Source organism: Marmota flaviventris, assembly GCF_047511675.1.
Source record: "Marmota flaviventris isolate mMarFla1 chromosome 5 unlocalized genomic scaffold, mMarFla1.hap1 SUPER_5_unloc_1, whole genome shotgun sequence".
Lineage (NCBI taxonomy): Eukaryota > Metazoa > Chordata > Mammalia > Rodentia > Sciuridae > Marmota > Marmota flaviventris.
In genome coordinates, this window is record NW_027287679.1 from 1979450 (window position 1) to 2005454 (window position 26005).

A 26005-nucleotide genomic window follows, 5' to 3' on the forward strand; every position below is an offset into this window, starting at 1 on the left:
TAGACAGAGAATGAATAACTTACAGGCCAACTGATTTTTACTCAGTACAATTGCGGGTCAAGATCTGAGATAGCTAACGCCAGAGAAGCAAAAACAGTTTATGTCAGGAATAATAGGCACCATGAGTAATGCTTCCAAAAACAGAGTGAATCCTAACAGAAGAAATGCAGGTAAAGGAAAGGAAAGGAATATGTGGTTCACTGTCAAAGGTATCACAGTGATCGTATATACACATACTTTTTTGTTGACACCAAAGTTACATGCAGTGGTTCATTAAAAATTACTATTAGGAAAAAGACATAGTAAACAGTGTGAAGTGTCTTCTTTCCATTGTAATTTTAGCATTTTTTTCTTCAAAATATCATTTTTCTTTGAGTGGTTGAATCTTTGAGATATCATGTGCATTGAATATGGTGAACTCTTGTTTTGTTGAAGCATTAGATTAGTAAAAATCCCTGCTAAATCACTCAATACACCCTGGGTGAAGAGGGACTCATCTGTAATTTCAGCTTAGTTAGAGACTGAGGCAGGCTGATGTCAGGTTCCCAGTGAGCCAGGGAATATTCAGACACTCTGTCTTCAAAAGTAAATAAATAAATAAAAATAAAGGCCTTTTATTTGAAGTAAGTACTTGCGTTCTTGCCAAGGATACACATGGCTCTGGGTACAGCCACCAAGCTGACACAAGAATCCAAAAATTTCCAACAGCATAAACATTCACCTAAAATTAAACTTACCTAAAAACGTATCATTATGAAAATCAAATTGTATGATTATTACAATTATGTTTTTAGTTGGCTAGATTTTCACTCAGTCTAACTCTTTTAAGTAGTTTAAGAAAGTACATCTATGCATTTATCCCCAGATTCACATTGCCATATGTCATCAGAGGAATTGAAGGAGGGGGTTGATGGCATGGATAAAAGCCATGGACAGGTAAGTAAATGTGTCAATTTAAATTCATGGTCTATTTCTCTTCTTTGATGGGAAGGAAGATTATGCCAAACAAAATGACATCACACAATACATACTTAGAAATCAAGGTCATAATTTAATATTTAAGTCTAAAAATGTAACACAACATGAACATGAAAATAGCTTTAGAAATCACATGATTTTAAACAGAAGCTTAAAAGTAACCTTCATCTTAGTAATGTGGGGAGATTTTTTTGAGTATTGTTTCAATTTTCTTCTGTGTGACCTCCTCACGTAATGAGGATTAAATCTAAGCCTCGGAAATATCCAGTTGAAAGTTGAAGAGTATATAATTGAAATGGCCAGTGAACACATTCATGTTAAAGATCATCATTCCCAAAGGCTCAAAATTTTAGTTTCCCATTACCAGTAATCCATGATGGTATTAAAGACTCCAGTCTCCCTACACACTCCAGTATGTAGGCTGAGGCAGGAAATAGACTTAAAGGAGAAACCAAACAGCCTATTATAGAATCAGGTCCTTTCAGGATGTATCCATCAATCCTGTTTGAGTACGAACAAAAACTTTTAGTTCCTTTACTTTTCATGCAAGAAATCAAGAAAATTACTAAACATTTTTATTCCACCTCTGAAGTGGACATTAATAAAAAGAACTTGGATGCAGTTACTGGGAAGTTGCAAAATTTTTGTGGTATCATAATGCCCTATATTTTAGGAGGAGAATTTGCAAGCATTTTAGTTCAGCTGTTATGTATGTGTGCTTTTAGTGTACAGATTTTTCTTTGGGATGTGTTTGGGTCAGGCCATCCTGTTCAGAATCAAATTCCCAAATGAACATATTTAACATAAAATATTTACTCACCAGTATCTCATCAAGGAGAAAGATGACCCTCTAGGAACAATCATAGCTTAAAGCAAAACATGCATATAAACAAACTGTATATTTAATGTGGTTTCTATAATACTTAATAATTAATCGAAGTTCAAAGGAAATAAGAATACTCGTAAGACTCGAAAAAAGTGATTAGTGACAATAAAATTATCATGATAAATTTTAAAAAGAACAGATAGTGAAAGTGGTTATAGTAAGCAGAGAGTGAAGAGGAAATCAGGATGAAATTCAATATTAATGACAATAGGAAAGAATATAAAATAAGAATAAAAATGTAATAAAGGAAATAAAATGAAAACTGAAAAAAAAATCTTAGAAAATCATATATATTGTGAAAAAAAAAGGCACAAACAAACTCATGAAAATCTTCACAATCCCCTTAAACTAATATAACTGAAATGGAGACACTTCTGTCCAGGATTTCTAATTTTGGAAAGCTAAAGCTTTTTATGGTTTGGAGGATGCAAATATTGTCCATCAGTTTCTTTATCTGCTCTAGCTCAAAAAGGCCTTCCCTGACATTGGTGTGATCAAGTGGATCTCCTCTGCTCCTTGCTCCCCAACTCCTCCCAGATAATGCTGAGGGAACTTTGAAAGTTACAAAGGAAATTACTCTCAGTATTTGATTTTGTACTCAGAGAGATGGGTCTATGGATGTAGAAATTGCCTGATAAACCCAGTAATCCATGAAGGCTGGGGACTAATCTGTAATGCAGACCCCAATTATGGAATTTCTTACACAGTGGTCTTTTTTTTTAAGAGAGAGAGAGAGAGAGAGAGAGAGAGAGAGAGAGAGAGACAAGAGAGAGAGGGAGAATTTTTTTAATATTTATTTGTTAGTTTTCGGTGGACACAACATCTTTGTTTGTATGTGGTGCTGAGGATCGAACAGGGGCCGCACGCATTCCAGGCGAGCGCGCACCGCTTGAGCCACATCCCCAGCCCAACTCAGTGGTCTTGTACTGTCCATGATTCCAAGTCACTGAGGCCTTTTCCTATAATCTCTTGGAGCATGGGAGACATGGTCTGGTTTCAGAATCTGTGACTTCTTCTGAGAACTCAGTGAAAATACCATTCTACCTGATCTTGCCCCAGCACTTATGGGATCTTCTGTCCCTTGAATTCTCAACTAGCAGTTGTTGCTCACGTTCATTACTCCCAAAGCACCAGTTTGAAAGAGACAGTACCGCTGTGAACCTCTACTCTACAGAACGTCCACAGCAGCAACACACCTCTTCCTGATGAGAGCTTTCAGCACATGCCTGTCACTCATTATCCTGAGCCCATATGATGAGTAACCAACTAAAGTTGTGGGAGGATACCTGGCGACTGAATCATGGAGGTGTAAGGGATGCAGTGTTTCGTGATGAGACACCACTGAGAGCCCATGTACTCAGGGCAATATTGTAATTCTTAAGAGGGTGCCTTTGACTGCCTGTGTAATGTTAATAGGGGTGTAGGTATTCTAAATTATTCTCAGTAGAGTGGGTTGACCATGCCTAGTATTCATTTCATGTTTATGGTACTGCAGGCTGCCCTTTGTCTATCAGATTTAGCCTTGGCCCTTGCTGTCACAGAGCTGCAAGCACCATATGATGCATGACAGTGCCATGAACTACTATTCTTAACATAGACTACAGGTGCCAGCTCTCTCAGCAGCTCTATGTCTGGGTTTCTCTCCTGCTCCCGCCTTGATTATGGTTATGGGTACCTCCAAACCACATTTTTATGCCAAATTCAGTCTTTGAAAAGTTAGGAAAAAACTGGGTAATATTTTTCGGATATCCCAGAAAGAAAGTCGCGATAAAGTAACAGGAGTGGAGAGGCTCCTAAACACACGCTCAGATTCTGCCTGGAAGGTTTGGATTACATCAAATATTCCTTGACATTGCGGGGAAAATGAAGTCTTTCCTTTGCTGAAAAGGTTCTATTTGGCCTTAGAATAATAAGTTTCCTACTTGTTTGCTTTAAAATATCATCCTTGTATAAACTTAAGGGATTTTGATGTTACAGGTTTTATATTTTAGAAATTTTTAGGGCAGTGTTTTTATATGCTATATGAGGACTCATTTTGACATGATGGTGTATCATGAAAAACTAGTTTGCTCAAATTCAGTGCCAAGTTTCTAGGTGTTTATTTATCCATTTTTTGTGTTAAGGTGCATCTGGGCTCATTTCATATCTTTCTAATTGTGATAGAAACCACTGTAAACATTGAAGTTCCAGTGTCTCATGTGTATACAGAATCATTGTAAATTGGGTATAAGAACAAGGATTGGGAACCCTGGGCACAGGATGTTCATATTCCTTATCTTCTGATGACTCTCCATACTGCTTTTCAGATGGGAAGTCCTGATTTTCAGTCCCACAGTGTACGGTTGTACATTTTTACCCACATCCTCTCCAGCACTTATTATTTAAAGTCTTGATGAATGCCTCTCTGGATGGCATGAGCTGAAATATCAATGGAGTTTGGGAGGGTATTTCCCTGAATGCTAGATGTATTTTATGTATTTATAATGAACTTGTGTTTGTGGTTTTGAGAACATCTATCTCTTGCTTTTCTCCATTTCCTAATTGGATGGGTGAGATTCTCCTCAGCTCACCAGTCAGCATATTCCTCTCTCATAGCAAGCTAGTTTTCCCTACTGCGGCTTTACACTATTTCTTCCACGAATGCATTTCCTCTTTGAGTATCTCATATTTCTGGTTTCATCTGGTCACAGGCTCTCCATTGTGTCACTCCTGTGATTTCCCACAGCCTGTCTTTTTCTTCAAGCAGCAATGCACCAGTTCAAATGACTCCCACCTCTGCAAACAGTCAGCTTTTCAGAGATGGGAGTCACCTTTCTCTTTTGAAATACCTCTTAGTTTCTTCTCCAATGAAAGTGTTGCATACTTTACCCAAGTGTGTGTGCTGTTATGTTCATGTTACATACAGACACATTTCCTCACTATATTTTACTTTTTTAAAATAAGTTTTGACTCGGTAAATATTTTGCTGAAGTGCATTAAGTTTTCGAAGTCTCTGATGAATAAATGAAGCAAGTACAACAGTTTATCATTCCTACACAAGGTGACAGAATTGAAACTCTCATCTTACCAAGTATCATTCTTTCAGAATAAAAAATTGGCCATTCAAATTTAAAATGCTATGGAACACCAAGTGCCATTCTTAAAAGTGTTTCAAAGCATTTTTAGAACTGCTGGGCAGTGCAAAGTTGACTGATTATATACTGATGCTAGTTGTTTGGGGTATATGCTTGTCAGTGTGTATATTCGGAGGGAACACAGTTCCTATGTCCCTCATCTTGGCTTTATCCAATCAGTAGCCAGAATGATATATGAGCTCAGTTAATCTGAACTGCCTAGGACAGTGAAACTTGTACAATATATTCTTGTTCAAAATGCACTCATCTAATTTCTAATTCTGATGATTTCACAAATATATATATATATATGGTGATAAGTAATATGTGATGATTAAAACTTCATGCAACTTATTATTGGTATTACTTTCCCCAGAGTGTCTGTAAGCAACCTACAGAAGCTTGTGCTTCCAGTATATCTGTTGGGTCCTATACACAAGCAAAGAATAGAACAAACGAACATGGAGAAGGTAAGAATGACAAAAAATGCAAAAGACATTGGTGAGCGTATTGCTTTAAAGCAAGAGCACTAAAATATTGTAATTGTTCCAAGAGTGTATGTATTATCTAGTAAGGAAAAAGAAATATAATGAGTCATATTGTATTAGGTTTCTTTCACAGGTTAAACTGGGGATATTGCTAAAAAAATCTGAATTATGAGTTGCATTTTGAGACATGCTTCAATCAAAGTAAAATAGAAATGAAAGAGAAGAAGAGGATATGAACACTGAGACAGGCATTAATTACAGGGAGTCAATGAAGGAAGAGGTAGCAGTTGTACTCAGTGGAAGGAAGGACCCTCAGTTACATAAGAGGGGGGGAAAGAGCAGCATTTTCAAAATTTGGGAAGCATTTTTGAGTTTCCAGGTCCAAAGCTGAATGAAGTGTAAAGTAAAAATTTTCCAACATTCCTGACTTAGTCACAGTTGGAATGGAATAAAATTGAGGAGTGAAGAAGGAATTCCCACATTGTCAAGTTTGTTTATCACAAAAGATTCTTCATGTATAAAATCTAATGACACCAAATGTGTTGCTACTCTGTACAAAAAAATGTATAGGGTAGAAACACCAATTAGGAAAGTGGAAAGAAATAGAAATGGTTACAGAGTGGTCCCCAAATTCACAGATATCTAAAACTAAATTTGGAAAGATAATAGCTTGACTGAACTTTCATTTGAGGGTAACATCCTAGGGAGAAACCCAGAGCTACATTCTAGTTAAGGTAGAGGCAATGGATTCCAACAAAATTTATACTAGATCTCTCAAACTATAATGAATCATCTGTTGAGGCCATGATCAGAAGCTCATTGTGACTCAGAAGTTCTTTCCTTCTACATTTCCTATAGATTCTAAGGTGATTGCAATGATCCTGGTATGCCCACAGCATTTTTTGTAGCCAGGCAAAGAATGTCCCTGTGGGACAAAAAAAAAAAAAAAAAAAAAAAAAACGCTAGTAGACCCTACAAACCAAGATAGAAGAAGATCAACTGCCAGAATAAATGTTGCAATAATTATGTGCATATTTCTTAGGTAGTGGGGATAACACAAAAGACAAAAATTTAAAAATTACATTTCTAACATAAAATTGCTACATTGCCAGGAAGGAAGGAGTTCGAATAACCCATACAAAAAAACAGAAAATGGAAATAAAATAGTCTCCTGCTCTAGAGGGTTTTATGAAAAACTAGGAGAGAGGCAAAATGAGGAAGAAAATAAAGAAGTCAGCAAGGAAATTTTAGAGGGGAAAATGATAAAATGCAATTCAGCATTTTTCAGTGTGCCTGCCTTCAAACCAAAAGTGGGATGATTCCTGGTCCCCAGGTGATTGAAACAAGTAGGGACTGGAAAAATCAGGGCAACCTGCTGTACAAATCTGTCCTGCACACCCACCAGGCCCCACCATGTGTGTGGCATCCTAAGAGTGATTTAGATCAGTGACCAAGTGTTTTTGAAAATTTGTTTTTTTCAAAGATAGTTTTATTTATTATTATTATTATTATTATTATTATTATTATTATTATTATCATTATTATTATTATTATTTTGGTTCTTTGGAATGAAACCATGTCCCTTTGTGCTACAGGAATACATTCCACTCCTGTGCTAAATTCTGATAACTAATTTTTGGATCGGCCAGCACACTCAAAAAAATATGTGAAATCATGACTGTATGTGTTATGGCAGACTCATTTTTAAACTAGAATTCCTTATGGAATTTATTCCTCAAATACTAAGAGTGTTACTAATGTGTTTATGTGACAGTCTTTTGAGTCCTGTCAATTCTGCCTGCTTTCAGATCACAGATTGCTGTGGATGACCATATCTAAATTCTTTATGCTTTCTCATATTTTTTAAGATGCAGGACCTGTATCTTCGTACACGGGTGAAAAGGGTAACCCGATATCCACTAAAACAGAGGAAGCAGGATTAGAAGATGTGCCACAGTCCCAGATGGGTATGAAAAAACAATCATGTTCATATTAGCTGTTATTCTAAATGCATATATCTGATCCTATTAGTTCAGAAAAAAAATAACTGATAAGAAATAAAGTATACCTTGCCCTGGATCTTGAGGTACAGGATACTTAGGTATAATAAAATGGATTAAACAATTCATAGGTCACTTGACATATGTGCTGCCATCTGACTACTTCAGCTTTGACACTGAAATTCTCCGTATTCGTCTTTCTTTCTCTGAATACAGATCTCTGTGGTCTCCAGCATTCTGCGTCTTCACATTTGTATATGTACCCTTGCCGAATTATTTATAATGATCACAAAGGTGTTCTTACCTTTTGAAACTTAACTGCAAGACTTATTTACTAAAGATATATTGTCAATATTCATTTAGAACATTTCAGTCTTGTGATCAACAAAAATCCCCAAACTTAAAACTCCAAAGCTAATGTAATCTTTATCAATGCTAATAAAAATAGTTATCATTGGACTGAGCTCTGTACTCACTTAGTAGGAATATGAGTGTGTTTTCTTTTTATGTTCAGATTTTATTGATTATGTATTTCATTTGCTTTTCAGTATCTAAAGACGTACATGCTTTATACAAGGTAAATCATCTTCTATGTTTGTGTTATATTATTAAATGCATGCTGTATGCACTGTAAAATATTTACGTATTATCTTGTCTCCAAGCACATGAAGCCTACCATTAAAAGCAAAGATACAGCTCTCAAAAAACAAAAATGGTGGAAGCAAAAAATAAAACGGAAATCAGGTAACTTTTGCAGTACAACTTCTATAAAACTACCTATGATTAAACCTTGGGAATGATAGCAAACTTTTCACTCCTGATATATCCATTTGTGCCATGTGTTGGGAGGATTTGCCCCATCAGGTCTGTGTTGGTGGTGCATCCACATTTCAAAATATTTCTGTAAATCTATGAGGAAAAGATGTTTTAAAATAACCTATATCCTAGGTGTTTCTACAATTAAACTTCCCAAATCGGAGTCATGACACTTGTCAGTTGGATTGTGAGGCTGATTTTTCTTCCCAACCCAATTTTAAAAGTAGGTCCAGGGGAGCAGGATTGAAATCCAGAATCCTGAGATGATGAGGACTTGTATTTTTCTTGAAGCCAAGATGTCAAGGCCGGTCTGTGAAATACAAGAAAATCTAATTTAAAAGACAATGTGCACTCTACCCTGACATCTAGTGTATCAACCAAATGCATCAAACTTGTTTTTATGCTAATTAGGTACTGACTTTGACAACTCTTGTGGTCAGTTTGAGGCAAGAAATAATAAAAGGAATGATCATATATACTTTAGTTTATCCCTTGCTTCTAAAGTGAACATTTGCTGGTGAACACTCTTTCCTGAAATTTTATCTCAGAGTAATCAATCCATAAATTCTTCCACATCCCAATGGAGTCTTTGCTCATTATTCTTTGACTTGTTGTTTGTCTGTTACCTCTGTATGGTAAAAACAGAACCCAGATCCTTTTGAAGACATTCCTTCATTCAGTCCTGCATCAACCCCATAGTGCACTTTTGCATTTTCTTTATTCATCTCCATTCATGATCATGCCCCTCAAGCTCATGTGCCCACAGATTTGAGATAGTTCCAGCTATATATGGATACATGGCCTAGATGAAAGTGTTAGCTCTGTGTATGTCCAACCATCTCAACATTTCGAGGCATCTTTCACAATGCAAATTCTTCCTAACTGTATGTTTAGCCCGTTTCTACCTGCATGATCTTCTGGCAGTTTTCACCAATCCCTGTATCATCAGACATATACCGTCCCCCTTAACCCTTGTCTCTATGTCATGCTATAGCCTTCCACATTTTCACCATTCTCTGCCTCTGGCTGATGGCCTCACTCCTCGAGTCTCCGTTCATCCCTACCTCGAGAAAAGACACCATCCACGCCAAGTGTTATTGCCTCAGGCACTTACCTGACACTCAATTATGGGGTGTTCAAACCTGTGTGTTTTAAGAACATCTCCTGTAGTCCAGGACCTAGTGAACTAGACAGAGAATGAATAACTTACAGGCCAACTGATTTTTACTCAGTACAATTGCGGGTCAAGATCTGAGATAGCTAACGCCAGAGAAGCAAAAACAGTTTATGTCAGGAATAATAGGCACCATGAGTAATGCTTCCAAAAACAGAGTGAATCCTAACAGAAGAAATGCAGGTAAAGGAAAGGAAAGGAATATGTGGTTCACTGTCAAAGGTATCACAGTGATCGTATATACACATACTTTTTTGTTGACACCAAAGTTACATGCAGTGGTTCATTAAAAATTACTATTAGGAAAAAGACATAGTAAACAGTGTGAAGTGTCTTCTTTCCATTGTAATTTTAGCATTTTTTTCTTCAAAATATCATTTTTCTTTGAGTGGTTGAATCTTTGAGATATCATGTGCATTGAATATGGTGAACTCTTGTTTTGTTGAAGCATTAGATTAGTAAAAATCCCTGCTAAATCACTCAATACACCCTGGGTGAAGAGGGACTCATCTGTAATTTCAGCTTAGTTAGAGACTGAGGCAGGCTGATGTCAGGTTCCCAGTGAGCCAGGGAATATTCAGACACTCTGTCTTCAAAAGTAAATAAATAAATAAAAATAAAGGCCTTTTATTTGAAGTAAGTACTTGCGTTCTTGCCAAGGATACACATGGCTCTGGGTACAGCCACCAAGCTGACACAAGAATCCAAAAATTTCCAACAGCATAAACATTCACCTAAAATTAAACTTACCTAAAAACGTATCATTATGAAAATCAAATTGTATGATTATTACAATTATGTTTTTAGTTGGCTAGATTTTCACTCAGTCTAACTCTTTTAAGTAGTTTAAGAAAGTACATCTATGCATTTATCCCCAGATTCACATTGCCATATGTCATCAGAGGAATTGAAGGAGGGGGTTGATGGCATGGATAAAAGCCATGGACAGGTAAGTAAATGTGTCAATTTAAATTCATGGTCTATTTCTCTTCTTTGATGGGAAGGAAGATTATGCCAAACAAAATGACATCACACAATACATACTTAGAAATCAAGGTCATAATTTAATATTTAAGTCTAAAAATGTAACACAACATGAACATGAAAATAGCTTTAGAAATCACATGATTTTAAACAGAAGCTTAAAAGTAACCTTCATCTTAGTAATGTGGGGAGATTTTTTTGAGTATTGTTTCAATTTTCTTCTGTGTGACCTCCTCACGTAATGAGGATTAAATCTAAGCCTCGGAAATATCCAGTTGAAAGTTGAAGAGTATATAATTGAAATGGCCAGTGAACACATTCATGTTAAAGATCATCATTCCCAAAGGCTCAAAATTTTAGTTTCCCATTACCAGTAATCCATGATGGTATTAAAGACTCCAGTCTCCCTACACACTCCAGTATGTAGGCTGAGGCAGGAAATAGACTTAAAGGAGAAACCAAACAGCCTATTATAGAATCAGGTCCTTTCAGGATGTATCCATCAATCCTGTTTGAGTACGAACAAAAACTTTTAGTTCCTTTACTTTTCATGCAAGAAATCAAGAAAATTACTAAACATTTTTATTCCACCTCTGAAGTGGACATTAATAAAAAGAACTTGGATGCAGTTACTGGGAAGTTGCAAAATTTTTGTGGTATCATAATGCCCTATATTTTAGGAGGAGAATTTGCAAGCATTTTAGTTCAGCTGTTATGTATGTGTGCTTTTAGTGTACAGATTTTTCTTTGGGATGTGTTTGGGTCAGGCCATCCTGTTCAGAATCAAATTCCCAAATGAACATATTTAACATAAAATATTTACTCACCAGTATCTCATCAAGGAGAAAGATGACCCTCTAGGAACAATCATAGCTTAAAGCAAAACATGCATATAAACAAACTGTATATTTAATGTGGTTTCTATAATACTTAATAATTAATCGAAGTTCAAAGGAAATAAGAATACTCGTAAGACTCGAAAAAAGTGATTAGTGACAATAAAATTATCATGATAAATTTTAAAAAGAACAGATAGTGAAAGTGGTTATAGTAAGCAGAGAGTGAAGAGGAAATCAGGATGAAATTCAATATTAATGACAATAGGAAAGAATATAAAATAAGAATAAAAATGTAATAAAGGAAATAAAATGAAAACTGAAAAAAAAATCTTAGAAAATCATATATATTGTGAAAAAAAAAGGCACAAACAAACTCATGAAAATCTTCACAATCCCCTTAAACTAATATAACTGAAATGGAGACACTTCTGTCCAGGATTTCTAATTTTGGAAAGCTAAAGCTTTTTATGGTTTGGAGGATGCAAATATTGTCCATCAGTTTCTTTATCTGCTCTAGCTCAAAAAGGCCTTCCCTGACATTGGTGTGATCAAGTGGATCTCCTCTGCTCCTTGCTCCCCAACTCCTCCCAGATAATGCTGAGGGAACTTTGAAAGTTACAAAGGAAATTACTCTCAGTATTTGATTTTGTACTCAGAGAGATGGGTCTATGGATGTAGAAATTGCCTGATAAACCCAGTAATCCATGAAGGCTGGGGACTAATCTGTAATGCAGACCCCAATTATGGAATTTCTTACACAGTGGTCTTTTTTTTTAAGAGAGAGAGAGAGAGAGAGAGAGAGAGAGAGAGAGAGACAAGAGAGAGAGGGAGAATTTTTTTAATATTTATTTGTTAGTTTTCGGTGGACACAACATCTTTGTTTGTATGTGGTGCTGAGGATCGAACAGGGGCCGCACGCATTCCAGGCGAGCGCGCACCGCTTGAGCCACATCCCCAGCCCAACTCAGTGGTCTTGTACTGTCCATGATTCCAAGTCACTGAGGCCTTTTCCTATAATCTCTTGGAGCATGGGAGACATGGTCTGGTTTCAGAATCTGTGACTTCTTCTGAGAACTCAGTGAAAATACCATTCTACCTGATCTTGCCCCAGCACTTATGGGATCTTCTGTCCCTTGAATTCTCAACTAGCAGTTGTTGCTCACGTTCATTACTCCCAAAGCACCAGTTTGAAAGAGACAGTACCGCTGTGAACCTCTACTCTACAGAACGTCCACAGCAGCAACACACCTCTTCCTGATGAGAGCTTTCAGCACATGCCTGTCACTCACTATCCTGAGCCCATATGATGAGTAACCAACTAAAGTTGTGGGAGGATACCTGGCGACTGAATCATGGAGGTGTAAGGGATGCAGTGTTTCGTGATGAGACACCACTGAGAGCCCATGTACTCAGGGCAATATTGTAATTCTTAAGAGGGTGCCTTTGACTGCCTGTGTAATGTTAATAGGGGTGTAGGTATTCTAAATTATTCTCAGTAGAGTGGGTTGACCATGCCTAGTATTCATTTCATGTTTATGGTACTGCAGGCTGCCCTTTGTCTATCAGATTTAGCCTTGGCCCTTGCTGTCACAGAGCTGCAAGCACCATATGATGCATGACAGTGCCATGAACTACTATTCTTAACATAGACTACAGGTGCCAGCTCTCTCAGCAGCTCTATGTCTGGGTTTCTCTCCTGCTCCCGCCTTGATTATGGTTATGGGTACCTCCAAACCACATTTTTATGCCAAATTCAGTCTTTGAAAAGTTAGGAAAAAACTGGGTAATATTTTTCGGATATCCCAGAAAGAAAGTCGCGATAAAGTAACAGGAGTGGAGAGGCTCCTAAACACACGCTCAGATTCTGCCTGGAAGGTTTGGATTACATCAAATATTCCTTGACATTGCGGGGAAAATGAAGTCTTTCCTTTGCTGAAAAGGTTCTATTTGGCCTTAGAATAATAAGTTTCCTACTTGTTTGCTTTAAAATATCATCCTTGTATAAACTTAAGGGATTTTGATGTTACAGGTTTTATATTTTAGAAATTTTTAGGGCAGTGTTTTTATATGCTATATGAGGACTCATTTTGACATGATGGTGTATCATGAAAAACTAGTTTGCTCAAATTCAGTGCCAAGTTTCTAGGTGTTTATTTATCCATTTTTTGTGTTAAGGTGCATCTGGGCTCATTTCATATCTTTCTAATTGTGATAGAAACCACTGTAAACATTGAAGTTCCAGTGTCTCATGTGTATACAGAATCATTGTAAATTGGGTATAAGAACAAGGATTGGGAACCCTGGGCACAGGATGTTCATATTCCTTATCTTCTGATGACTCTCCATACTGCTTTTCAGATGGGAAGTCCTGATTTTCAGTCCCACAGTGTACGGTTGTACATTTTTACCCACATCCTCTCCAGCACTTATTATTTAAAGTCTTGATGAATGCCTCTCTGGATGGCATGAGCTGAAATATCAATGGAGTTTGGGAGGGTATTTCCCTGAATGCTAGATGTATTTTATGTATTTATAATGAACTTGTGTTTGTGGTTTTGAGAACATCTATCTCTTGCTTTTCTCCATTTCCTAATTGGATGGGTGAGATTCTCCTCAGCTCACCAGTCAGCATATTCCTCTCTCATAGCAAGCTAGTTTTCCCTACTGCGGCTTTACACTATTTCTTCCACGAATGCATTTCCTCTTTGAGTATCTCATATTTCTGGTTTCATCTGGTCACAGGCTCTCCATTGTGTCACTCCTGTGATTTCCCACAGCCTGTCTTTTTCTTCAAGCAGCAATGCACCAGTTCAAATGACTCCCACCTCTGCAAACAGTCAGCTTTTCAGAGATGGGAGTCACCTTTCTCTTTTGAAATACCTCTTAGTTTCTTCTCCAATGAAAGTGTTGCATACTTTACCCAAGTGTGTGTGCTGTTATGTTCATGTTACATACAGACACATTTCCTCACTATATTTTACTTTTTTAAAATAAGTTTTGACTCGGTAAATATTTTGCTGAAGTGCATTAAGTTTTCGAAGTCTCTGATGAATAAATGAAGCAAGTACAACAGTTTATCATTCCTACACAAGGTGACAGAATTGAAACTCTCATCTTACCAAGTATCATTCTTTCAGAATAAAAAATTGGCCATTCAAATTTAAAATGCTATGGAACACCAAGTGCCATTCTTAAAAGTGTTTCAAAGCATTTTTAGAACTGCTGGGCAGTGCAAAGTTGACTGATTATATACTGATGCTAGTTGTTTGGGGTATATGCTTGTCAGTGTGTATATTCGGAGGGAACACAGTTCCTATGTCCCTCATCTTGGCTTTATCCAATCAGTAGCCAGAATGATATATGAGCTCAGTTAATCTGAACTGCCTAGGACAGTGAAACTTGTACAATATATTCTTGTTCAAAATGCACTCATCTAATTTCTAATTCTGATGATTTCACAAATATATATATATATATATATATATATATATGGTGATAAGTAATATGTGATGATTAAAACTTCATGCAACTTATTATTGGTATTACTTTCCCCAGAGTGTCTGTAAGCAACCTACAGAAGCTTGTGCTTCCAGTATATCTGTTGGGTCCTATACACAAGCAAAGAATAGAACAAACGAACATGGAGAAGGTAAGAATGACAAAAAATGCAAAAGACATTGGTGAGCGTATTGCTTTAAAGCAAGAGCACTAAAATATTGTAATTGTTCCAAGAGTGTATGTATTATCTAGTAAGGAAAAAGAAATATAATGAGTCATATTGTATTAGGTTTCTGTCACAGGTTAAACTGGGGATATTGCTAAAATATCTGAATTATGAGTTGCATTTTGAGACATGCTTCAATCAAAGTAAAATAGAAATGAAAGAGAAGAAGAGGATATGAACACTGAGACAGGCATTAATTACAGGGAGTCAATGAAGGAAGAGGTAGCAGTTGTACTCAGTGGAAGGAAGGACCCTCAGTTACATAAGAGGGGGGGGAAAGAGCAGCATTTTCAAAATTTGGGAAGCATTTTTGAGTTTCCAGGTCCAAAGCTGAATGAAGTGTAAAGTAAAAATTTTCCAACATTCCTGACTTAGTCACAGTTGGAATGGAATAAAATTGAGGAGTGAAGAAGGAATTCCCACATTGTCAAGTTTGTTTATCACAAAAGATTCTTCATGTATAAAATCTAATGACACCAAATGTGTTGCTACTCTGTACAAAAAAATGTATAGGGTAGAAACACCAATTAGGAAAGTGGAAAGAAATAGAAATGGTTACAGAGTGGTCCCCAAATTCACAGATATCTAAAACTAAATTTGGAAAGATAATAGCTTGACTGAACTTTCATTTGAGGGTAACATCCTAGGGAGAAACCCAGAGCTACATTCTAGTTAAGGTAGAGGCAATGGATTCCAACAAAATTTATACTAGATCTCTCAAACTATAATGAATCATCTGTTGAGGCCATGATCAGAAGCTCATTGTGACTCAGAAGTTCTTTCCTTCTACATTTCCTATAGATTCTAAGGTGATTGCAATGATCCTGGTATGCCCACAGCATTTTTTGTAGCCAGGCAAAGAATGTCCCTGTGGGACAAAAAAAAAAAAAAAAAAAAAAAACGCTAGTAGACCCTACAAACCAAGATAGAAGAAGATCAACTGCCAGAATAAATGTTGCAATAATTATGTGCATATTTCTTAGGTAGTGGGGATAACACAAAAGACAAAAATTTAAAAATTACATTTCTAACATAAAATTGCTACATTGCCAGGAAGGAAGGAGTTCGAATAACCCATACAAAAAAACAGAAAATGGAAATAAAATAGTCTCCTGCTCTAGAGGGTTTTATGAAAAACTAGGAGAGAGGCAAAATGAGGAAGAAAATAAAGAAGTCAGCAAGGAAATTTTAGAGGGGAAAATGATAAAATGCAATTCAGCATTTTTCAGTGTGCCTGCCTTCAAACCAAAAGTGGGATGATTCCTGGTCCCCAGGTGATTGAAACAAGTAGGGACTGGAAAAATCAGGGCAACCTGCTGTACAAATCTGTCCTGCACACCCACCAGGCCCCACCATGTGTGTGGCATCCTAAGAGTGATTTAGATCAGTGACCAAGTGTTTTTGAAAATTTGTTTTTTTCAAAGATAGTTTTATTTATTATTATTATTATTATTATTATTATTATTATTATTATCATTATTATTATTATTATTATTTTGGTTCTTTGGAATGAAACCATGTCCCTTTGTGCTACAGGAATACATTCCACTCCTGTGCTAAATTCTGATAACTAATTTTTGGATCGGCCAGCACACTCAAAAAAATATGTGAAATCATGACTGTATATGTTATGGCAGACTCATTTTTAAACTAGAATTCCTTATGGAATTTATTCCTCAAATACTAAGAGTGTTACTAATGTGTTTATGTGACAGTCTTTTGAGTCCTGTCAATTCTGCCTGCTTTCAGATCACAGATTGCTGTGGATGACCATATCTAAATTCTTTATGCTTTCTCATATTTTTTAAGATGCAGGACCTGTATCTTCGTACACGGGTGAAAAGGGTAACCCGATATCCACTAAAACAGAGGAAGCAGGATTAGAAGATGTGCCACAGTCCCAGATGGGTATGAAAAAACAATCATGTTCATATTAGCTGTTATTCTAAATGCATATATCTGATCCTATTAGTTCAGAAAAAAAATAACTGATAAGAAATAAAGTATACCTTGCCCTGGATCTTGAGGTACAGGATACTTAGGTATAATAAAATGGATTAAACAATTCATAGGTCACTTGACATATGTGCTGCCATCTGACTACTTCAGCTTTGACACTGAAATTCTCCGTATTCGTCTTTCTTTCTCTGAATACAGATCTCTGTGGTCTCCAGCATTCTGCGTCTTCACATTTGTATATGTACCCTTGCCGAATTATTTATAATGATCACAAAGGTGTTCTTACCTTTTGAAACTTAACTGCAAGACTTATTTACTAAAGATATATTGTCAATATTCATTTAGAACATTTCAGTCTTGTGATCAACAAAAATCCCCAAACTTAAAACTCCAAAGCTAATGTAATCTTTATCAATGCTAATAAAAATAGTTATCATTGGACTGAGCTCTGTACTCACTTAGTAGGAATATGAGTGTGTTTTCTTTTTATGTTCAGATTTTATTGATTATGTATTTCATTTGCTTTTCAGTATCTAAAGACGTACATGCTTTATACAAGGTAAATCATCTTCTATGTTTGTGTTATATTATTAAATGCATGCTGTATGCACTGTAAAATATTTACGTATTATCTTGTCTCCAAGCACATGAAGCCTACCATTAAAAGCAAAGATACAGCTCTCAAAAAACAAAAATGGTGGAAGCAAAAAATAAAACGGAAATCAGGTAACTTTTGCAGTACAACTTCTATAAAACTACCTATGATTAAACCTTGGGAATGATAGCAAACTTTTCACTCCTGATATATCCATTTGTGCCATGTGTTGGGAGGATTTGCCCCATCAGGTCTGTGTTGGTGGTGCATCCACATTTCAAAATATTTCTGTAAATCTATGAGGAAAAGATGTTTTAAAATAACCTATATCCTAGGTGTTTCTACAATTAAACTTCCCAAATCGGAGTCATGACACTTGTCAGTTGGATTGTGAGGCTGATTTTTCTTCCCAACCCAATTTTAAAAGTAGGTCCAGGGGAGCAGGATTGAAATCCAGAATCCTGAGATGATGAGGACTTGTATTTTTCTTGAAGCCAAGATGTCAAGGCCGGTCTGTGAAATACAAGAAAATCTAATTTAAAAGACAATGTGCACTCTACCCTGACATCTAGTGTATCAACCAAATGCATCAAACTTGTTTTTATGCTAATTAGGTACTGACTTTGACAACTCTTGTGGTCAGTTTGAGGCAAGAAATAATAAAAGGAATGATCATATATACTTTAGTTTATCCCTTGCTTCTAAAGTGAACATTTGCTGGTGAACACTCTTTCCTGAAATTTTATCTCAGAGTAATCAATCCATAAATTCTTCCACATCCCAATGGAGTCTTTGCTCATTATTCTTTGACTTGTTGTTTGTCTGTTACCTCTGTATGGTAAAAACAGAACCCAGATCCTTTTGAAGACATTCCTTCATTCAGTCCTGCATCAACCCCATAGTGCACTTTTGCATTTTCTTTATTCATCTCCATTCATGATCATGCCCCTCAAGCTCATGTGCCCACAGATTTGAGATAGTTCCAGCTATATATGGATACATGGCCTAGATGAAAGTGTTAGCTCTGTGTATGTCCAACCATCTCAACATTTCGAGGCATCTTTCACAATGCAAATTCTTCCTAACTGTATGTTTAGCCCGTTTCTACCTGCATGATCTTCTGGCAGTTTTCACCAATCCCTGTATCATCAGACATATACCGTCCCCCTTAACCCTTGTCTCTATGTCATGCTATAGCCTTCCACATTTTCACCATTCTCTGCCTCTGGCTGATGGCCTCACTCCTCGAGTCTCCGTTCATCCCTACCTCGAGAAAAGACACCATCCACGCCAAGTGTTATTGCCTCAGGCACTTACCTGACACTCAATTATGGGGTGTTCAAACCTGTGTGTTTTAAGAACATCTCCTGTAGTCCAGGACCTAGTGAACTAGACAGAGAATGAATAACTTACAGGCCAACTGATTTTTACTCAGTACAATTGCGGGTCAAGATCTGAGATAGCTAACGCCAGAGAAGCAAAAACAGTTTATGTCAGGAATAATAGGCACCATGAGTAATGCTTCCAAAAACAGAGTGAATCCTAACAGAAGAAATGCAGGTAAAGGAAAGGAAAGGAATATGTGGTTCACTGTCAAAGGTATCACAGTGATCGTATATACACATACTTTTTTGTTGACACCAAAGTTACATGCAGTGGTTCATTAAAAATTACTATTAGGAAAAAGACATAGTAAACAGTGTGAAGTGTCTTCTTTCCATTGTAATTTTAGCATTTTTTTCTTCAAAATATCATTTTTCTTTGAGTGGTTGAATCTTTGAGATATCATGTGCATTGAATATGGTGAACTCTTGTTTTGTTGAAGCATTAGATTAGTAAAAATCCCTGCTAAATCACTCAATACACCCTGGGTGAAGAGGGACTCATCTGTAATTTCAGCTTAGTTAGAGACTGAGGCAGGCTGATGTCAGGTTCCCAGTGAGCCAGGGAATATTCAGACACTCTGTCTTCAAAAGTAAATAAATAAATAAAAATAAAGGCCTTTTATTTGAAGTAAGTACTTGCGTTCTTGCCAAGGATACACATGGCTCTGGGTACAGCCACCAAGCTGACACAAGAATCCAAAAATTTCCAACAGCATAAACATTCACCTAAAATTAAACTTACCTAAAAACGTATCATTATGAAAATCAAATTGTATGATTATTACAATTATGTTTTTAGTTGGCTAGATTTTCACTCAGTCTAACTCTTTTAAGTAGTTTAAGAAAGTACATCTATGCATTTATCCCCAGATTCACATTGCCATATGTCATCAGAGGAATTGAAGGAGGGGGTTGATGGCATGGATAAAAGCCATGGACAGGTAAGTAAATGTGTCAATTTAAATTCATGGTCTATTTCTCTTCTTTGATGGGAAGGAAGATTATGCCAAACAAAATGACATCACACAATACATACTTAGAAATCAAGGTCATAATTTAATATTTAAGTCTAAAAATGTAACACAACATGAACATGAAAATAGCTTTAGAAATCACATGATTTTAAACAGAAGCTTAAAAGTAACCTTCATCTTAGTAATGTGGGGAGATTTTTTTGAGTATTGTTTCAATTTTCTTCTGTGTGACCTCCTCACGTAATGAGGATTAAATCTAAGCCTCGGAAATATCCAGTTGAAAGTTGAAGAGTATATAATTGAAATGGCCAGTGAACACATTCATGTTAAAGATCATCATTCCCAAAGGCTCAAAATTTTAGTTTCCCATTACCAGTAATCCATGATGGTATTAAAGACTCCAGTCTCCCTACACACTCCAGTATGTAGGCTGAGGCAGGAAATAGACTTAAAGGAGAAACCAAACAGCCTATTATAGAATCAGGTCCTTTCAGGATGTATCCATCAATCCTGTTTGAGTACGAACAAAAACTTTTAGTTCCTTTACTTTTCATGCAAGAAATCAAGAAAATTACTAAACATTTTTATTCCACCTCTGAAGTGGACATTAATAAAAAGAACTTGGATGCAGTTACTGGGAAGTTGCAAAATTTTTGTGGTATCATAATGCCCTATATTTTAGGAGGAGAATTTGCAAGCATTTTAGTTCAGCTGTTATGTATGTGTGCTTTTAGTGTACAGATTTTTCTTTGGGATGTGTTTGGGTCAGGCCATCCTGTTCAGAATCAAATTCCCAAATGAACATATTTAACATAAAATATTTACTCACCAGTATCTCATCAAGGAGAAAGATGACCCTCTAGGAACAATCATAGCTTAAAGCAAAACATGCATATAAACAAACTGTATATTTAATGTGGTTTCTATAATACTTAATAATTAATCGAAGTTCAAAGGAAATAAGAATACTCGTAAGACTCGAAAAAAGTGATTAGTGACAATAAAATTATCATGATAAATTTTAAAAAGAACAGATAGTGAAAGTGGTTATAGTAAGCAGAGAGTGAAGAGGAAATCAGGATGAAATTCAATATTAATGACAATAGGAAAGAATATAAAATAAGAATAAAAATGTAATAAAGGAAATAAAATGAAAACTGAAAAAAAAGTCTTAGAAAATCATATATATTGTGAAAAAAAAAAAGGCACAAACAAACTAATGAAAATCTTCACAACTCCCGTAAACTAATATAACTGAAATGGATATACTTCTGTCCAGGATTTCTAATTTTGGAAAGCTAAAGCTTTTAATGGTTTGGAGGATGCAAATATTGTCCATCAGTTTCTTTATCTGCTCTAGCTCAAAAAGGCCTTCCCTGACATTGGTGTGATCAAGTGGATCTCCTCTGCTCCTTGCTCCCCAACTCCTCCCAGACAATGCTGAGGGAACTTTGAAAGTTACAAAGGAAATTACTCTCAGTATTTGATTTTGTACTCAGAGAGATGGGTCTATGGATGTAGAAATTGCCTGATAAACCCGGTGATCCATGAAGGCTGGGGTCTAATCTGTAATGTAGACCCTAATTATGGAATTTCTTACACAGTGGTCTTTTTTTAAGAGAGTGTGTGAGAGAGAGAGAGAAAGCGAGAGAGAATTTTTTAATATTTATTTGTTAGTTTTCGGTGGACACAACATCTTTTTTTGTATGTGGTGCTGAAGATGGAACCGGGGCCGCAAGCATTCTTAGTTTCTTCTCCAATGAAAGTGTTGCATACTTTACCCAATTTTGTTTGCTGTTATTTTCATGTTACATACAGACACATTTCCTCAGTATATTTTACTTTTTTAAAATATGTTTTGACTTGGTAAATATTTTGCCGAAATGCATTAAGTTTTCGAAGTCTCTGATGAATAAATGAAGCAAGCACAACAGTTTATCATTCCTACACAAGTTGACAGATTGAAACTCTCATCTTACCAAGTATCATTCTTTCAGAATAAAAAATTGGCCATTCAAATTTAAAATGCTATGGAACACCAAGTGCCATTCTTAAAAGTCTTTCAAAGCATTTTTAGAACTGCTGGGAGTGAAAGTTGATTGATTATATACTTTTTTTATTGGTTGTTCAAAACATTACAAAGCTCTTGACATATCATATTTCATACTTTAGATTCAAGTTGGTTATGAACTCCCAATTTTACCCAAAATACAGATTGCAAAGTTGACTGATTATATACTGATGCTCGTTGTTTTGGGTATATGCTTGTCAGTGTGTATATTCTGTGGGAACACAGTTCCTATGTCCCTCATTCTGGCTTTATCCAATCAGTAGATTATATAAGAGCTCACTTAATCTGAGGTGCCTAAGACAGTGAAACTTATGCAATATAATCTTGTTCAAAATGCACTCATCTTATTTCCAATTCTGATGATTTTTAAATAGACATATGATGATGAAATTAATGTAATGATGAAATCTTCATGCAACTCATTATTGGCATTATTTTCCCCAGAATGTCTGTGAGAAACCTCCAGAGGTTTGTACTTCTAGCATATCTGGTGTGTCCTCTTCACAATCAAAGAATAGAATAAATGGACATAGAGAAGGTAAGAGTCACGAATAATGCAAAATTCATTGCTGAGCCTATTGCCTTAAAACATGAGCACTAGTATATTTTAATTGTTTAAAGAGAGTATGTGTTACCTAGTGAGGACAAAGAAATATAGTGAGTCATATGGTATTAGGTTTGTGTCACAGGTTAAACTGTGGATATTGCTAAAGAAACTGAATTAGGATATGCATTTTGATACATGCTTCAATCAAAGTAAAGTAGAAATGAAACAGAAGAAGAGGGTATGAACACTGAGACAGGCATTAATTACAGGGAGTCAAGGAAGAGGTAGCAGTTGTACTCAGTGGAAAGAAGGACCCTCAGTTACATAAGAGGGGTGAAAGAGCAGTGTTTTCAAAATATGGGAAGCATTTTTGAGTTTCCATGTTCAAAGCTGAATGAGGTGTAAAGTAAAAATTTTCCAACCTTCCTGATTTAGTCACAGTTGGAATGGAATTAAATTGAGAAGTGAAGAAGGACTCCCAGATTGTTATGTTTGTTTATCACAAAAGATTATTCATGTAAAAAATCTAATGACACATAATGTGTTGGTATCTGTACAAAGAATGTATAGGGTAGAAACACCAATTAGGAAAATGGAAAGAAATAGAAATGGTTACAGAGTGGTCCCAAAATTCACCTATATCTAAATTTGGAAAGTTATAGCTTTTTATAAACTTTCATTTAATGGGTACCACTAGGGAGAAACCCAGAGCTACATTCAAGTTAAGTTAGAGGTATTTGATTCCAACAATGTTTACATTGGAACTCTCAAACTGTAGTGAATCATCAGTTGAGGCCATGTTCAGATGTCATTATGACTTAGAACGTCTTTGCTTGTACATTTCCTTTAGATTCGAAGGTGATTCCAATGATCCTGGTATGCCAACAGCATTTTTGTAGCCAGGAAAAGAATGTCCCTTTGGGAAATTAAAAAAAAAAAACAAAAAACACTAGTAGATCCTACAAACTGGGAAAGAAGAAGATCAAGTGCCATCATAAATATTGCTATAATTCTGATCATATTTCTTATGTAGTGGGGATAACACAAAAGACAAAAAATTTAGAAATCGTATTTCTTTTTTCTCTTTTTAATATTTTATTTTAAATTATTACATATGACAGGATGCATTACAATTCATAGTATACTTATAGAGCACATTTTTTTTATATCTCTGTTTGTACACAAAGTAGAGTCACTCCGTTCATATACATGTATGAAGATACATGTATTTAGGTCACAAGTACATTCTTATTAATATTTCCACATATTAATCTTAGTTTTCAAACCCTAACCCCAGCTCACTAAAAATATTTGATATTACCCTTTCCAAAATTCTGTATCTATAATTACTGTAATTAAAGTTTATGTACACAAAATAAATTTTAGACTGTATTTTGCCATTTTTTTTAATTTTGGATGTTAAGTTTGCTTACATATCAAAATATATCTTATATAGGAATTATTAATTTGTCCCCTTATACACAAACTATATATTCATAGGACTTACACTTTACTGTTCCCTGTGTCAGATCCTGTATATTTATATTAGTTTCCATGTATATTTTCAAAGTATAGTCCTTTTTGTTAATTAATTTTTTTATTTATATATGACACCAAAATTAATTACCATTTATATTACACATGTAGAACACAATTTTTCAAAACTCTGTTTGCTTACAAAGTATGTTCACAAGGATTCGTGTCTTCATACATGTACTTTAGATAATGATGTCAATCACATCTCACCATCATTTCTAACCCCATGGCCCCCTCCCTTCCACTCCACCCCTCTGCCCTAGTTCATCTATTCCTCCCATGCTCCCCCTCTGTACCCCACTATGAATCAGCCTCCTTATATCAGAAAGAACATTCAGCATTTGGTTTTTTGGGATTGGCTAACTTAACTTAGCATTGTCTTCTCTAACTTCATCCATTTCTCTGAAAATTAGAAATCATATTTCTAAGATAAATTTGCTACATTGGCAGACAGGAAGTAGTTGGAATAACCCGTACAAAGAATGTAAAATGGAAATAATGAAGTCCTCTACTCTAGAGGGTTTTGTTTTTGAAAAAGCTAGAAGGGAGGCAAAATGAGAGAGAAAATAAAGAAGTTAGCCAGGTAATTGTGGAGGTGAAAAAGAGAATGCAATTCAGCATTTTTCAGTGTACCTGCTATCAAGCCAAAGGTGAGATGATTCCTGGTCCAGAGATGATTTAAACATGTAGGGACTGGAAAAATCTGGGCAACCTTCTGAAACAAATCTATCCTGCACACCTACCAGGCCACACACCATGTGTGTAACATTTATAAGAGTGATTTAGATCAGTGACTTAGTGTTTTTGTACCTTTTGTTTATTGGAAGATAGTTATTTTTATTATTCTGGATGATGATGATGATGATGATGATGATGATGATGATTATATTGGAGCTTTGGAATGAAACCATGTCCGTGGTGCTGCAAGAATGCACTCCATTCCTGTGCTTAATTCTGATCTCTAGATGCCTCATTTTCTGATGAGCCAGCACTTTCAGAAAATATGTGATATCATGTCTGGTGTTTTATGTCAGACTCATTTTTTTTTAACCAGAATTCTTTATGGAATTTATTTCTCATACACCAAGACTGTTTCTAACATGTTTATATGAAAGACTTGGAAACACAATACTTCATTCCTATCTGTCAATTCTGCCTGCTTTTGGATCACAGTTTGCTGTGGATAGCCATATTTGAATTCTTTATGCTTTCTGATATTTTTTCAGACGCAGGACCTGTATCTCTGTACAAGGGTGAAAAGGAAATCATGATATCGACTAAAACAAAGGAAGCAGGATTAGAAGATGTGCCATGCTCCCAGATGGGTATGAAAAAACACACATATATGTATTACCTATTATTCTAAATGCATATATCTAGTCCAATTAATTCAGAAAAAAACAGTTTGATGAGAAATAAAGTGTACATTTCCGCAGATCTTGGATGAAAACTTTTTAATAATAAGACAAATGAGGTAGAGGATACTCAGTTATAATAAAATGGATTAAAGAATTCATAGGTCACTTGACATATGTGCTGCCATCTGACTACTTCAGCTTTGACATTGAACTTCTCAGGTTTCTCTTTGCTTCTCTGAATACAGATCACTGTGGTCTCCAGATTCTGCATCTTCACATTTGTATATGTACCTTGCCTAAATATTTATGATGATTGCAAAGGTGTTCTTATTATTTGAAACTTAACTACAAGTTTTAATTACTAAAGATATTTTCTCCATATTGATTTACTACATTTCAGTCTTGTGATTGTACTCAACAAAATCCACAAACACAAAACCCCCAAGAGAATGTAGTTTGTATCAATGCAAACGAAAATTGTTATCACTCAGACTGAGCTCTCTACTTATTTCATAGAATGATGAATGTGTTTTTCTTAATATTCAGGTTTTATTGATTATATATTTCACTTGCTTTTC

The 26005-nt window shown here is 35.7% G+C and overlaps 1 protein-coding gene across 1 annotated transcript in view; it reads left to right on the plus strand.

The window, feature by feature from the left end:
- LOC114083935 (uncharacterized) overlaps nucleotides 1-26005 on the plus strand; it is a 138986-nt gene that overhangs the window by 84205 nt on the left and 28776 nt on the right. The window contains exons 41-53 of the mRNA XM_071607127.1: nucleotides 866-936; nucleotides 5354-5447; nucleotides 7334-7432; nucleotides 8014-8042; nucleotides 8128-8209; nucleotides 10334-10404; nucleotides 14834-14927; nucleotides 16812-16910; nucleotides 17492-17520; nucleotides 17606-17687; nucleotides 19812-19882; nucleotides 22431-22524; nucleotides 25296-25394. Coding sequence (XP_071463228.1) covers nucleotides 866-936; nucleotides 5354-5447; nucleotides 7334-7432; nucleotides 8014-8042; nucleotides 8128-8209; nucleotides 10334-10404; nucleotides 14834-14927; nucleotides 16812-16910; nucleotides 17492-17520; nucleotides 17606-17687; nucleotides 19812-19882; nucleotides 22431-22524; nucleotides 25296-25394 — 1014 coding nt within the window. The remainder of the gene's footprint in view (nucleotides 1-865; nucleotides 937-5353; nucleotides 5448-7333; nucleotides 7433-8013; nucleotides 8043-8127; nucleotides 8210-10333; nucleotides 10405-14833; nucleotides 14928-16811; nucleotides 16911-17491; nucleotides 17521-17605; nucleotides 17688-19811; nucleotides 19883-22430; nucleotides 22525-25295; nucleotides 25395-26005) is intronic.